Below are 16,518 nucleotides of genomic sequence, written 5' to 3'. Positions count from 1 at the left end.
AGGGAATAAAATAAAATTTACAAAGATTAAGTCATTCTTTTTGGTTTCTATAAGCTCTCACCAAATCACACACAACTTATTTGTCTTTTTTTATTTACTTGAGTGAAATGATATTTACCCAGTAAATGTACCAGGTTAACAAATTCAGAAATTAGATAATTGAACAGAAATATCTTGTCTTTCTAATGTTAATGTACTTTAGAAATGGTTTAATCTTTAAAAAGTATTAATCCTTTAAAAATTACATCTTGAAAAGCAATAAGATAAATATGCTTATGTTTAAAGTCAGTTACGCTTTCGACTGTGCACACTGTTGTCGGAAGTGACGCAGATTGATGTGAAGTCTCGCGAAAGTGCGAGGCGGCCATTTTTTCCTCCATTGATTTCTGTTTGTGCTCACAGTCCAAAGCAGAAAGAAAGTAACACAGATTAAGTGGGATTACAAGTCATTTGGCCCAAATATTTGCCTGCGATATCAACTGATTTCGCCTGACACACTCAGAATGGTCACTCAAAGCGACTCCCAAAGCACGTGTTGACAGCGGATCGCGGCTGGATGTTCAGATGGAAATGGTGCCCAGCGAAGAAAAGCAGCTTGTGCCTAAAGAGGTGAGAGATGATCAGCCCTCAAAATAACACACACATCGCAATAACATTGCTTAAAAAACACACTTAAATACAGAAATTGGTGTCTTAATGAAGATACGGGGAGACTGGTAAAGTGCGTGTCAGGTTTGAGCTCGGCGGCTAGCAGCATCTCTGCTAACTAATAGTCAACAAGTCCTTATAACCGATCAAACACGCGAATCGGGGGATTTGTGCCATTGTTGGACTAGACAATGTGTTGTCATGTTCTGTCTGTCATATAACTGGTTCTACAGCTTGTAAACTTTAAGTTTAGGGAGGTGCTAAAGTTGCGCCATAGTTGACGTGTTAGCACAGATCAAGACAGATTGAGGCAGATTTAATCTACATCTCTTGATTCATGGAAATGATTCGGATCGCAGAGATTTCGTTAATTCAGTTTGAACACGCATCGCTTCACAGAGTATTTGAGGCCTGTTGTCTACTTATTTAATGTTTCTGCAATGTCAACAACTGGCAAGTCAAGTTCTTCCTAAAAGCAGTCTTACGTGGCCTATAAAACTAATTTGGATTCGTTCAGAGCAGATATGCTGATCCACATTGAATCCAAATCACTCCACGCGTGGACATGATTCTGATTCGAACAGACTGATTCAAAGTGAATCCATATAACTTAATTCAGATCAGACAGGTTAAAATTTAACCAACATCACTTTATTTATAGCTATGATTCAAATCAGATGCAAATTGTGACAGATGGCATAAGCAAGGGGAACATATGTTTATACTGTATATATATATATATAACAACAAGAAGAATAATTATTGCAAACATTTTGACCTGTGGGCTTTACAAATATGCATATTTCTGTAAAGTCTATTTTCTCTTTTTTTTTAAATAAAAAATGAAAATTTTCTAATTTACTCACCCTCATGCAATCCCAGATGTGTATGATGTTCTCTCTTCTGCAGAGCACAAATTAAGTTTTCTAGTAAAATATCTCTGCTCTGTTGGTCCGTACAATGCAAGTGAATGGTGACCAACACGTTTGAACTCCAAAAAGCACATAAAGACAGCATAAAAGTAATCGATGTGACTCCAGTGGTTTCATGTCTTCTGAAGTAATCCAATAGGATTTGGGTGAGAACAGGCCAAAATTGTTCAAAATGACGGGTTTGCTGTTAATACTTCATTCAAGAGAAATAAAATGGTTGGATATAAAACAGGTTTTAACTGTCACCACAGTTGCTCAATGCTAAGAATTATTTCTACTGGCCCGATTGTGCCATTGATTCAGATTTTTACTGGCCCTGCCAAAATTTTCACTGGCCCCAACACAAAAATGACAAATAGCTGTTTTTACCATCATGGCGTTAAAAAATAAGTCCAAAGATAAATATTTACATTTTTTACGTATCTTTTGTTTTTATACAATGTCCCCCAGGGGCCTGGGTAGCTCAGCGAGTAAAGACTCTTGACTACCACCCCTGGAGTCATGATTCGAATCCAGGGCATGCTGAGTGACTCCAAACAGGTCTTCTAAGCAACCAAATAGGCCCTGTTGCTAGGGAGGGAAGTCACATGGGGTAACCTTGTGGTTGCGATTAGTGGTTCTCGCTCTCAGTGGGGTACGTGGTAAATTGTGCATGGATCGTGGAGAGCGGCATGAGTCTCCACATACTGGGAGTCACAACAAGTCGCGTGATAAGATGTGTGGATTGATGGTCTCCGATGCGGAAGCAACTGAGATTCATCCCAGAAGAAAGTCATACACATTTGGGATACTGTGAGGGTGAGTAAATGATCAGAGAATAAATTTTTTGGGTGAACCATTCCTTAATCCTTTTAAACACCTAATAACAAAAATCGATTTTGACTTCAGCCTGAAATGAATGCGGCTCTTTGATCCTAGTTGATCTTATAAATTGGACTTTGGGATTAACATGGCCCTCAATGGCTCAACGCCAATTACCACATGAATCTGTCTCGTTTGTAGTGGGAGGTAATACTCTCTGCTTTATTGAATCTGATTATTATCATGTTAGGAAAAGAATAGCCCTTCCTCCAGATTATGATTTCTGTGATGATATGACCTGCTGGAAATCATTGATTAGACTGCACATAAAGTTTATAGCCCCTTTCTTTTTCCTCTGTTGACATCAGACCTTCCAAAAAAACTGAGCCATTTGTTTTTCACGTAGTGGTTGTGGTGTCAATGCTGTTCTGGTAGCCAATAGATAAGGATGTGGGCTGCTATCACAGGGATCACTGTACAGAGCTATCACCATGGTACCCTTGAGCAAAGCACTTAATTTACTCCAAGGGCACCATCTTCGTCAATCACATTGGAACAAAAGCATCTGCCGAATAACATCAGAAGAAGCCCAATTTGTTGAGACCCTGTAATACAGCCCAATGATGAGTCAGCATGCTGAGTGCTCTTCATTGTCAGATTGACTCATTTTAATCTGCCCTTGATGAACTCTCTGTAATCAAGACTGTCGAATGTCATGAGTGCACTCAGGATCCGTTCACATAATGATGCTGCTGTAGCCATTATTTCAGATTAGTGCTCACATCTCTCCCCTTCAGAATCTCTGCACATATCTGACAATCTCCAACAACCCCTGAGCTCAAAGACCTGGCCCAGAGAACATCTTCCAGTTCTCAGCATTAGATAAAGGAGAAATGTTTAGCATTGTAGCAACCAAGAAGTCGTAACATAAAAGGCAGTCAGTTGTCACAATGGGTTATTTTTGGCTCTTTTCGGTCAAATTTGTGGGGTCTACTGGCTGTTTCAAAAGACCACATGCTTGCAGTAATTAAGCAGTTTGAATGCTACAGGCTGAGTCAGACCCAGCAGGGTGAGGCCATTTTCATGATAGTATTAGGACTAAACCATCACAAGCTTTCCTTAAACTTACAGTCCCATAAGTGTGGTTTATAGTGGTTACTAGGTTTAGCAATATTTTGAATTGTAATTTTCAAATACTTTAGTTCTTAGTTCAAATCCTCAGCTTTAGTGTGTCAATAGGAAATATAAATGTTAGACTCTCAAACATTACTTTTGCAAATATTAAAGATTAGAATAGAAGAACAGGAAGCCCTGCAACAGATGTCATGGCCCCCACAAAGCCCCCCCACTGAACACTTGAGTCAGTCTGAGATTAAATAAAATAAATTGATCAATTGTCAAACATTATACATACATTTCTGCATATACATGGTGAAATTATTTATTTTTCAAATATCCCAGCTAAGCTGGGGTCAGAGTGCAGGGTCAGCCATGATACGGCGCCCCTGGAGCAGATAGGTTCAAGGGCCTTGCTCAAGGGCCCAACAAGGGGCTTGAACCCCTGACCTTCTGGTCAGTAACCCAGAGCCTTAACCGCTGAGCCACCACTGCCCTAGTCTCTTCATTACATCATTACATGAAGAGACCAAAGCAACTGAGAAAGCCTAAATAGAAAGAAGAACTGTGTCTATATATATCAGTATATAAACTGTTTTACAATATTGCCTTAGTCTTTTATTGCTATCAGATGGCCCAGACACTGAGACTACAAGAGTGCAAATTGAAAGAAATTCCAGATGCAGTTTATTGTGCTACTCCAATCCCAATCAATAATTACCAGGAGAAAAGAAAGTGGTGCACAATACAGGACTTTTTATTGTATAGAAGCCAGAAATAGACATGGGGCTCTTATTTTGAAATGTCTGCACTCCCATTTGAAAGCTCACTTACGGAGGATTCGCTGAGAAAGTGAATATGATTCAATCTGATATCCTGAGTTCAAACCCTCAGTTCTTTTCAGGTGATTCATGAAAAAGGTCCGGTTCAAAAGAATCATTTGATCACGACTCTCTCGCACTGGGTTTGTTGTTGCGCGTGGTTCAGCGAGTTCGTCACCACTACAGGACGGGTGTAAAGTGACTCGAGACACTTTGGTGCGTGCACTATAGATGTATTCAATAACTCACAAGATGATATCTGATGAAACCGCATATGAACGCACACAAACTAACTGTCGCCAATGGCGACTAGGTTTTAAATTATAGTCACAATAAATAATTTTTGGCCACATTTGTGACCATTTTAGTCGCCGTCTGGAGACCTGAGATATAAAACATATAGAATTTTTCAATATGAAATTTAATTTGCTGAAGTTTAAAATCTCATCATTTTCTCTGGCTGCTTTCAGTCTCTACAAGTATACCTGGCTGTAGCTTGCCGAATGTCCAGGTCCTTCTCAGTTTTGGGTCTCACTCGGTGGTTTTGCTTTAGACAATGGTTCAGAAGAAAGTGAGTGAGTGATTTTGGACAATGCAGCTTGCCTGTATATTCCCCATGCATGGTTCTTCACTTGCGGGTGAAGTCTCCATTCTCTTTACTGTGATCATTGTTTGGGCGTAATGAATAAGTGCGCGCTGCTCCACTCAATCAGTTTCTGTGCTAGGATGTGCAGCTAAATGGAGCGTGTACATCCCTGGAAATTTGTATAAGCCCCAGGAAGTTGGGAAAAACATACATTTTCCCAGCCCTATTTTTTTCCCCCTTCATTAACATCATTGTTTCCAAAGAGATCGTTTTGAAAAGTCTCAACCTAGCAATGCAATAACAACCACCCATAATACTCTAGGAACCACATAGCAACATGCTAAAAACCTCTTGGATCACTTTAGCTACTGCATATCAACACCCTGGCAACCACCCACATTACATTAATTTTTACGTGTGACGAGCCTTTTAAAATATACTCTTTGACTGCAAGTCTGTATGACGCATGCGTACAGTACTCTTCTGATGATTTTTACAATATCAGTATTATAATTAATCTTTAAACTGTTATATTGATTACCATCAGTCCAAAACTAGTTGAATGTCAAAGCAGAACTTTTGGTTTGTCTCATTCAACCAAAATATTAGCTCCAAAATGGTGATAATTTATCTACATTACTACTTTCTTTTTTTTTTTTTTTTTTTATAAATATTGTATATAGATGACATTAACTGCCCACATCATATTCTTGAAAAAAGGAATGCAGACTTCATCACATATTCAATCAAAGATGAGGTTTACTGTGGTAATGCCCTGTCACTGCTTTGTACTGCACTACTATCTAGAATAAAAGCAGGCTGGGTGACTTTTTCTTTGCCTTTTTTAAGTAAACCTATAACAACAATGCATTGTATTTCCCTGAATAATAATCAGGGTCTCGCTCTCATAGTGTTCAAAGAGGCTGGAAATACTAAGCAGGATCTAAGGCCCCTGTGGCTCTCTCTCTCTCGCTGTCAACTGGTGTCTGTGTGCCAGGTGGGAATCTTTGTTCACTTGGGCTTTTGATGTGGCCGTCATCCCACCACTAGCTCGTCATTTTTATCACACACCACGGGAACTGTTGATGCAAGGCGGCATCCAACCTGGCAACCTGAGCAAGGAAATGCATATATCAGCCTGGTTGCTGATCCTTGTATCTACTAATAAACGTTTGGCTGGGTAGCATTGCTAAAAAAAAATACTTGTAAAGATTGTATTAAATGTGCTTACTATCAATAAAGAGGACCAAATCATCTTTTAAAAATACCTCTAAATGACATTCACTGAATTAAAGGGAAAATACTTTTTATTAAGTTTAATACAGTAAAGAAATTCACTGTAAAAAAAAAAAAAATCTAGTATTTTTATCTTGTTTTCCATTTTAAAATTGTCTAAAAATCCATAAAACAACATACATTTACTTGAGAAGCGACATATAAGATATTAAATATACAGTAAGTGTATTTTGTATTTAAGTGTATATTTTTCACTTGGTTATAATTGTGCGATTGCAGTAATGACAAAATATACTTTTATTCAAGATCTATTCTCTAAAAGCAAGTATAAATATCTTACATGCTGCTTCTCAGATGAATGCATCTTTTTTTTAAAGAATTTTTAGATATTTTAAAATATTAGTATTTTTAATATTATATTCAATGTTCTCAGATAACAATTTTTTCTTCTGCAGTATTGTTGCTAATTTTTTTTTAAGTTGTTTTAAATTAGTTTTATATATTTAAATTGGAAAACAAGCCAAAACTAATCAAACTTTTTTTGTTGCGTTGTATAATGGGGCGAAGACTTCCTCTCTCACCTTTCTGTTCACTTCAATCCATCTTTAACTCACAAAAAACAAACTCCCTTATTAATAAAGCTGCGTATTATACATTTTCTTCACGATAAGAAATGCTCAGTGACATATTATATTATTCAATAAGTCACGAGCCATCACGCTATACTCTATCTTTAGCAAGTGCAGGCTCAAGGGACGAGCGTCCCCGTGACAGTGTCTCTCTCAGCCGGGTGCAGTTTCAATCTTTCCCCCTTAGGTCGGGACATTCACGCAACTCATAGATGAGGCGCTGACTGTGCAGAGAAATGCCGGAGTCGGAGTTTGTAGTTATTTACATGACCTGCTTCCGTATTATTTGAACTTTAATAAAGCTATAATGCATTAAAACTGCATTTAAGATATAACACCGCTGTGTTTCCGTTAAAGAGCTCCGACTCCACTTTCACAATGAGAGTGCTTCTGAATGTACTTATTTGGTATTTTTTGTATAATTCCCTCATGCTTTGCAATCTACATCACCTGAAGCTGTTTGGAAATTTTAGAGTGCATCTGGACTGTGATCTGTGTTTTCTTCCTCTGCTCTGTCAGGCGCGAACTGCAGTGCTGCTCTCACGTATCATCATTAGAGTTTAATGTGATCTTGTTACGTTAAATGAGATCAAACGACTATGAAAATGTTTGTCCGAATTGTTTTTGCCGCCGTTTCAGCCCTACTGGGTATTGATTAGTGGTCGACTGATATGGGGTTTTTAAAAGACCGATATCCAAAGAGCAGGGTGGCCAATGTAATGGCGATATATCACAGTTTATTATTGTAATTAACATATACATAAAATGCACCTCTGGCACCGTTATAAATGCATATTATAAGTGAATTGAACTATTGAGCATCTACATCTGAAATGCTGTTCTTGAGTAGCGCTCCAATATTGCGCACCGTGTGAAGGCTAAAAATAGCTGCGGCGAGCGTGTGTGTGCGCATGTGTGTGTGTGTGTGTGTGTGTAAACAGAGCAACGCCATTCAATAACGTGCTGGAGCTGCGTGTGCGTTTTATACATTTACTTATTTGACACAGCCTCTTGTGATTCACAGAGTTATTGCATGTCATCAAGTGGCTTTGAATAAAAAGCAAGAGTAATATTAACTACTTCAGTGGTGTTTTTATGGTTCTTTTATGGCATTTTTGGAGCTTGACAGGAATGAACTTGACTAACACACAGTATCGGATTTGGATCTGGCTCGTCGGACCGATACCTGATCCGTCTAAAAGCATCAGTATCGTAGCTGGATCGGTGGTATCCCTAAAATCAGCCAAATGGGAAAATTTATCAAACAACGTAGGCAATTAAAAAATTCAGAATATTGGCTGATTTATCGGCTGCGGTGATAGATCGGTCGACCACTAGTATTGATACAGCTTTCCCGATTCCAATTCACAAGCTCTCGAATCGATTCCAATTTCGATTTCATAAGGGTGTATTTCAATTACATTGTCCACTTTGCCTTTTATTCGAAATTCTCTCCCAGATAATGCTGTTAAAGGGTCTTAACAGTCAAAACAGTAAATGTTGCACATCACTTAAAAAAAAAGGTTAGCACTTATGGATGTTGTTAAGGGAATTATTATTATTTTATTTTGAGCTATCATTTTATTGAGATATTTCATTCTTCCGGTTTCAAAACGAAAGTTGAAGCAATGTCACAAAAATTTGGTAAATGTAATGAATGAGAATTCAACAGCCCTCAGGGAAAAGACATGAGAGCGGACTTATACACTAAACACTGTTGTCAGATCAAAAGCTCTCCACAAAACACACCGCAGTCCATTACCGGACCAGCGCGAGCATTTCTTGGCTGCAGTTGATCTAGTCTCGCTCCTAACTCCTCGTCCTCGTTCCTTGATTATGAGGGTGGACTGTCACGAGTGCTGATTCCTTCGCTTCTCTGTGTGTCGTATAATGGACATTAGATTGAAATCACACGTCAGAATGGAACACTCCACTTCATAACCGCACTGAAGCGAGTGCGAACATAAACCGATGGTATATTCCAAGTGTATTTGTTTAGGCTGTTCTGTTTAGATGATGGCAATCGCGTCTTCTCGTCGTGCCTCTGATCATAATCAGAATAAAATAACGGCTTGTTCAAAAACAGAAGACAATGATGAAAACCGAAAATTCAGTCATGTCAACTCTATTGATTTAATTTACATAAATTCTCCAGGATTTACACCCATCGTTTGTTTAGATCACCAGTGTTACGTCATCATGACAGTGGAGTTGGAATACTCGATAACTTTACACAGACAAGGTTTGTAAGCGATTATCTATTTTAGAGCAATTTTAAAGTCATGGTAAAACATATGCTTAAAGCTGCATTCACACTGCTCGCTACTGGCGGTTCGGTCGCTAGTGGTGTGTATGGCGAGAAGCCTTTCCACCATCTTTCCATCACTGCAGGAGCAGAGAGAGAGTAGGATCACATGAGCTCTACCATCTTTTCTCGTATTGGCTGTCGCTCACGAAAGTCGCTCTACATTTACATAAAGTTAAAAATTTCTCAACTTTGTCGCATCGCTGGACACGCCCACATCCGGACGTCGCCAGCTCATTGAAAATGAATGAGATGAATGGTTGTTTTGTCTCTGCCTGTCGCTGGCAGTGTGAACGCAGCTTAAGTATTGTGGCTATACTTTTAAAAACAGTGTATATAACCACTCATAATGTGAGGTTCAGCCATCTCTTTTGTGTGTGTGTTTTTGGAAGTAGCTCTTGACCCACTCCTGTTTTTTCGCTTCCTTCCCAAAATACCAGATATTTATATTTTCTCCTGCCCATTTCGAGAATCGTTTCCCTGAGGTGTGAAAAACTGGTGCTCAACTTGGTTGGTTTCATGACCCTTTATACCGGAGACCTTCTTACTATATACATTACGAAAATATTTAATTTATCACATTTTAGCTTTGTAAAAAATTATCTAATCTATGTATTCCATCAATAAATATAATATTTTATCATATATATTATTTTTGTTACGTTTATTATTTACATAATTTGTGCCAGTTGAGTAGGACTGCACGATTTGGACAAAGCTATAGCGCAATTATTTTGAAAAATATTGCTATTTGATATGATAAACAAAAATGTGTGATTTCTTAACCAAAGTTTGGTAGTGCGTTGCCCATGTTCTTCTGCCAATAAAAATACTTGCGCTGTTCTAGAGTTCACACACGAGTCCTCTTAAAAAGAGCCAAACTCAGATCTTTTACTTCAGCCATAAACAAATAAATAAATATATATATACAAATAAAACGGTGTGTGACGAGGAGGAGGGCGTGGCCTGGCCGTGATGGTGAGGGCATGGCCGACACAGTGAAACAAAGAAAAAAAACCTACTTGTTTTCTTCATATTCACGTTGTACCATTCCGCTGTGTATTTGTTTTTGTCCATTTGTCATAGTGTCTCAGCCCACTATTCATCATCATTATTTTTTGTAACCCAGTCAACTTGAATATTAGAGATTCTCTGATCATGGTTTTAGAGCCGATGCCAATCACTGATTTTCATTTCATCAAATCGGCTGATAACGATCCCAATACCGATCATTTAACCTTTTATCAGCAGCTCAATCAAAACTGGTTATGTATGCTTTCTGCTCACGGTCACTGTTATAGGAATAGTTCATGCACAAATGACAATTCTCCATCATTAACTCACCCGTATGCCATCCCAGATGTGCATGACTTTCTTTCATCTGCTGAACTCAAATTAATATTTTTAGAAGAATTTCTCTGCTCTTTTTATCCACACAATGCAAGTGAATGGGCACCAACATTTTAAAAAATCACGTAAATCAGCATAAAAGTAATCCATAAGACTCCAGGGGTACAATCCATGTCTTCAGAAGTGATATGATAGGTGTGGGTGAGAAACAGATCAACATCTAAGTCCTTTTTTTTTTTTTACTATAATTTATATAACTTCTACCTGCTCAGCCGATCTACTTTAACTTTCACATTCTTCTCTTGTGTTTTTGGTGATTCACATTCTTCATACATATTGCACCTACTGGGCAGGGAAAATAATTTATAGCAATAAAATTACTAAAATATTGATCTGTTTATCACCCACACTTATATCTCTTCTGACGATATGGATTAAAACACTGGAGTCATATTAATTACTTTTATACTGAAACTTACGTGATTTTGGAGCTTCAAAATCTTGGCACCCATTCACTTCCATTGTATGGACCTACAGAGCTGAAATATTCTTCTAAAAATCTTAATTTGTGTTCTGCAGAAGAAAGAAATTTATAGACATCTGGGATGGCATGAGGGTGGATTTTCATTTTGGGGTGAACTATACCTTTAAGATAATTTACTTGTTGGTATTGGCATACTTGTTGCAAAGTTTTTGCTGACGAAAGTACTGTAGGTTGGGTAAATTATAATCAAATGAACACACAAATATACCCTTCTGTGATGCAGTTTTTTAATAGGCTTACACAAAATATTCTCTACTGTATATTAGGATAGATAGCCATAGTGTCAAATTGAAGTTTAACTGATAACCCATTGGTGTAATTAAATATAATGTGAAAGTTTGGATTATTTATTCATTTTCACCATTTATTTTTTCATTATTATATTTAGTCATATTTATTTATAAATGACTGACTGACATTATTATATTGTAACAATGCATTTAGTAGTATCATTTATTGTATCTAAATCTATTGTAATAACTATTGTATGTTGATTTATTTGATTTATCTACATTCCCTGCCATTTTATGTTGGTAATATTAAATCCGTGTTCACTTGTTCCCACTGGAGCTTTAATGAGGAGAACACGCTCTGTGAGAAAGCAGAAAAAGAAAGCGTGCATGCCTGCGGACTCAAGATGCATGGATTATACCTCATCTATATCCCACGTTATTATTAAGATACCTCTGCCCAGCAGAGACAAAGAGGGTGCCGCCGTGGATGAAAATAAAGTCTGCTTCACCGAGGACATGCCGTTAATGCATTCAGCGCCCGTAAGCAAACGGAGCCGAACTCGGAGCAAATATAACACAATAAAAACAGAACATAGCAGGACATATTAACTTTGAAGCGAGCAGCACCAGCAGACTATTTAATTGAATTGCTTTGCTGTGTGGAAACGCTTCACATACGAAAACTGTTATATTAAAGCATTTCTGTAGTTCTTAAATTTTAAATATTCAATAAATACTGCACAGGCCTACTTCACTGAAAGTATTTTTTTCTTTACTGGGATAAAAAAAAGACCTTTTGTTGCATCTAGCTCCTTGCCACAGTTCATTCTTGCCACTTGAGTACAGTGGAACCTGTTTCATGTAAGCACCTAACGATATTATCCCTGATAAAAATACCCTCTAATCTGATAATGCCTCTGCTTGTGTTGACATCTGTGTCTTACAGAGGTATCTTCACATTTTCTCCAGTGTTCCCCTGACTATTGACCTTTAACAGATATTATGCATCAAATGCAGTCATGTCATGATGCTCCCGCTCGGGGCTGCTTTGCCTTTCCTTGAACACTGTTTTGTTGTTCTGTCATTATCAGGGCATTTTTTGGAGTTGCAGGCAGAGTATTTTTGATGAGATGAAGAAGAGATTCACAGAGGTAGCTGTATGTGTATCGCATGCGTGTGTGTTGTCAGCATGGTGATTCATTTGACACTAACTCCCAAATGAAGACGTCAGAATCAGCTGCTTTGAATAGAAGGTGCGGGCACAGTGCTGTTACAGGCAGATGGGAATTTGAGTGTAGTGTGAAAGAATTAATTGAACTGTCACTACTCTTAAAAGAGGTTAAAGGGATAGTTCTGCCAAAAATACAAATCGTGTCATCATATACTCACCCTCATGTTGTTCTAAACCTGTATTACTACTTTCTTCTCTGGAACACAAAGAGATGTTATGCCAAATGTTAGCCTCTGTCACCATTCATCTTCATTGTATGAAAAAAAATATGCATTTTTAGTCTCATTCTTTCTAATTATTTCTAGAGTTATTTTCAGTTATCCCACTTAAATTGTCTCAGAAACGTTTTGCTTGCATCATTCTCGGATCACTTCATCCAGTGCTTTTAGTAACATGATCATTTCTTTAGCTGAATGCCTATTTGTGCTATTTACAAGTATGTACATTGATTTGTTGAACACGTGCTAAAACCGGTACTGTCTCTTTAACAAAAGACAGCAATTCTTTAAACAGCTTCTTTAAATGAGCACATGCTAACTAGAGAGGACTCGAATGGCTTTACCTCGTCTGTGTGATGCATGATTAGAATTAACAGTTTTTTTTGTAGTTGTTTTTGATCAACAACTGACTGATGAACAGAAACTGTATTAAAAGACATTATTCAAGGACAAATGGGTCACATGGATTTCGTCTTGGATACACATTACATGGAACAACTTTTACTCTCAACACGCTATAAAAGGATCTCGCTGCTGAACACTTCACAACTAAACTACACAATTACTGGTCAGTGAAATGTAAACGTTTACCAATTGCCAAATATATTCACTTTAGATGCATATCGCCAAATTTGGTTGCAGATGTGAGGTATTTCCTCTCATTGTAGTAGAGGGTTGCGCATTGAGTGAAAGAACGATCTTGGGATTTAAGAACTGATATCAAGATCGTTCAAATTAAGATGGCGATGAAACAGAAAAACTGTATTTTACCACCCCTAGCTTATGCTGTATTTCTTTTAAAATAAATGCCACTTGGTTTGATATTTTGTTATCTAATGCTATTAACCGTTCATACAGTTTAAGTGTGGCTTAAATGTCCAAATATTTTGTTGATAATTACTTGAGGGTTTCTGATTTACTCACAGGCATGGTCATGCTTTGTTTGTTTAATTAACCTTATTTGTTTTATGCTGGATTGCAGTTTTTAAAGGATAGTTGACCCAGAAATGAAAATTCTTGTGGAAATTCACAAGTATGAATTCTTCTATATAAATACAAGAAGTTTTAGAGAATGTCCACACAGTTCTCTTCAGTGGAATGTAAGTTGATGGGGACCAGGGACTATCAACTATCAAGCTCCAAAACAGGACAAAAAGCTATGTAAAAACATTAAAAGTAGTCCAAGTGACTGAAATGCTATGCTCAAAGTCTTCTGAAGTCATATGATACATTTGTCTGAGGAACAGACTGAAATTTAAGTCGTTATTCACTGAAAATCTTGCTTGACAGCCCATTTCAGCTTGCTCTAGTATTACACTTCTGGTATGAAGAACTTTTTAAATATTTTTTACAAGAAGAAATAAATATTTTTTTACATTTATAACTAGTATTTTATTTTTTTACATATTTTTTATTTTATACACTTTTTCTTTCCAATTTGGAATGCCTAATTCCCACTACTTAGTAGGTCCTCGTGGTGGTGCGATTACTCGCCTTAATCCAGGTGGCGGAGGACAAATCTCAGTTGCCTCCGCTTCTTAGACAGTCAATCTGCGCATCTAATCATGTGGCTCGCTTTGCATGACACCGCAGAGACTCATAGCATGTGGAGGCTCATGCTACTCTCCGCGATCCACGCACAACCTACCACACGCCCCATTGAGAGCGAGAACCACTAATCGCAACCATGAGGAGGTTACCCCATGTGACTCTACCCTCTAGCAACCGGGCCTATTTGGTTGCTTAGAAGACCTGTCTGGAGTCACTCAGCACGCCCTGGATTCGAACTCGTGACTCCAGGGGTGGTAGTCAGCATCAATACTCTGAGTTACCCAGGCCCCCAACTGCAGTATCTTTGTTGTAATATGATAGTTCCACACTATGAACATAGGCATTGAACTACATTGCATACTTCAGCTTGAATACATACTTCATACTTCATGAAGCTGTGCTCTCCAAACTGTTATGTAAATCTGATTAGTCAGTTCTCTTTTGATACTGCAAAACACAATAGTGATCGCCACATTTGCTTGTGTAGTGCTTGTTTATTGTCTGATGCATTTCTCAATATTAAGCTCTCAATCAGCTCTCAGATTGACAAGTGAACTCATTTAATGTTCCTTAAGTTCACTTTAGTGTGTTTTGAATTACAGATTGAAAGTGCAGCGGAGGAACCCAGAGTGCTGTGTATCGTGCAGGACACCACCAACTCCAAGACCGTCAATGAAAGGCTGACGCTCAACCTACCCGCCTCCACCACCATCAACAAACTCTTTGAGGATGTTGCCCACAAGGCGGGATATGTGAATGGCACCTTCTGCCTATCGTGGGCCAGCTCTGTCGACATGGTGAGTCTCTCCAGTACGGTTGGGTGATATGGGCATAAATATTATCATGTTACAATTTTTACACATCGTTCAATATCGATATTTATCATGATATACATTTCATACCAGTTGAGGCGGATGTTTGTTAGATCTCAAGAATGAATGTTAAAAACTTGTTTGTTTACAAGTTCTACAGATTAAGCTACCTTTTAATTTGAAGTTCAAGAAGAACAGTTTGTTTTTCTGAAGATTGTTTCTGAACAGGGCAGATGCAAGCCTCTCTCTCTCTCTCTCTCTCACACACCCCCCACACACACATCGGCAGCAGCGCGTGACTGCAGTGCTGCCAGGGATTCATGCCAGAATTGGCTCATTTGAAAACACAGCTGTTTTTTGTTTTTTTTACTTTAAAACAGGTTTTATGTCAGGCACTAAAAAAGGAAAATACAACATCTAATGTATAATGATTGTTCGACTGAATATCTGGCAACCACACGGCACACTGTTGTCTTAACAATCAGTGCACTTTTAGCTCTGCACCAGCATCAATACAGCCGGCAACATTTTTTCCACCAATATAACATTCGTGCGTAATCTACATTGTTTCCCGCAATTGTTGCTGTGCAAATACATTTAAAGGCGGTGTAAAGGTGGATGGCTCTCGAGCGCATTTGGTGAGTGAGTCACGTCCACACCAGAAATTTGCAGAAGGAAGAAATGTTGAGAAATAGTAGTTATTAACAACAATAATATGAATAGGTAATATTTGAGAGGAAGTACTCAAAATACTGAAAGAGAGAGAGGACTTTAAGTCGATCATAGTTCAAACAAAGATGGGAAAACCGTATGTAAATAAGAAATGTAAAAATTGTGTCTGACACCGTGTCCTAACTACACGCGACGCGATAAAATTCCAGCGACAGCAAGTGTGTCTGTCCACACTAGACGCGACGCGACTGTGAGACGCCACACGTCAATCAAAAATCACAGCCATTCAGAACAGCGTGTGGGCGGAGTCTCTCTGTGAAAGCGCACTGCTGGCCCGCACTCGCATTGGAAATGGTGTGCACAGCTCGGACTACTGTCATTGTCATGTGCGACTCCCCACCCTGCCTGTATTTCAGTAGATTGTCTGGAATGACACTCCTGGATACAGGGACACAAATCGTCATGCCTATTCACTCTACATTGAAAATAAAGCGGAATTTGTTTTACACAGGTTGATGCGTCATTAGTAGCCTACTATAGCTGAATGCTACATTCATTCATTCATTCGCTGTAGATGAAAGTCTAAACTTAACTTACCATGTGTATTCAATGCTTCAGCTATACTTCTCCAGACGGAATCCTTTTTCCTGATGTCTTTGTGGAATTTGTGGGATTTATCGTAGAGAATTGAATGCCTTTGAACTTCGACAATCAGTTCCTCGTCGTCCATGTTTGATGATTAAATATTCATGACACGCAGAACTTCCATCCAATGAGATCTCTGTGTGGGCGGACCTGTCAGCCGCGACGTCGCAGAAATAGGAACCGTTTCT

The 16,518-nt window shown here is 38.3% G+C and overlaps 1 protein-coding gene across 2 annotated transcripts in view; it reads left to right on the top strand.

The window, feature by feature from the left end:
- Window positions 1-349: 349 nt before the first annotated feature.
- Window positions 350-16,518, top strand: part of usp47 (ubiquitin specific peptidase 47) — a 47,887-nt gene continuing 31,718 nt past the window's right edge. The window contains exons 1-3 of one of the 2 annotated variants that reach the window (XM_052140413.1): window positions 350-609; window positions 12,293-12,352; window positions 14,804-14,998. In XM_052140413.1, the coding sequence (XP_051996373.1) occupies window positions 565-609; window positions 12,293-12,352; window positions 14,804-14,998 (300 nt within the window). In that variant the 5' untranslated portion in view covers window positions 350-564. The remainder of the gene's footprint in view (window positions 610-12,292; window positions 12,353-14,803; window positions 14,999-16,518) is intronic. The other variant, XM_052140485.1, reaches the window with a different exon arrangement.

The sequence above is a fragment of the Xyrauchen texanus genome, chromosome 1, assembly GCF_025860055.1.
Source record: "Xyrauchen texanus isolate HMW12.3.18 chromosome 1, RBS_HiC_50CHRs, whole genome shotgun sequence".
In the NCBI taxonomy this organism is placed as follows: Eukaryota; Metazoa; Chordata; class Actinopteri; order Cypriniformes; family Catostomidae; genus Xyrauchen; species Xyrauchen texanus.
Note: the sequence above shows the minus strand (reverse complement) of the source record. Positions and strands in the feature narration are given on the sequence as shown.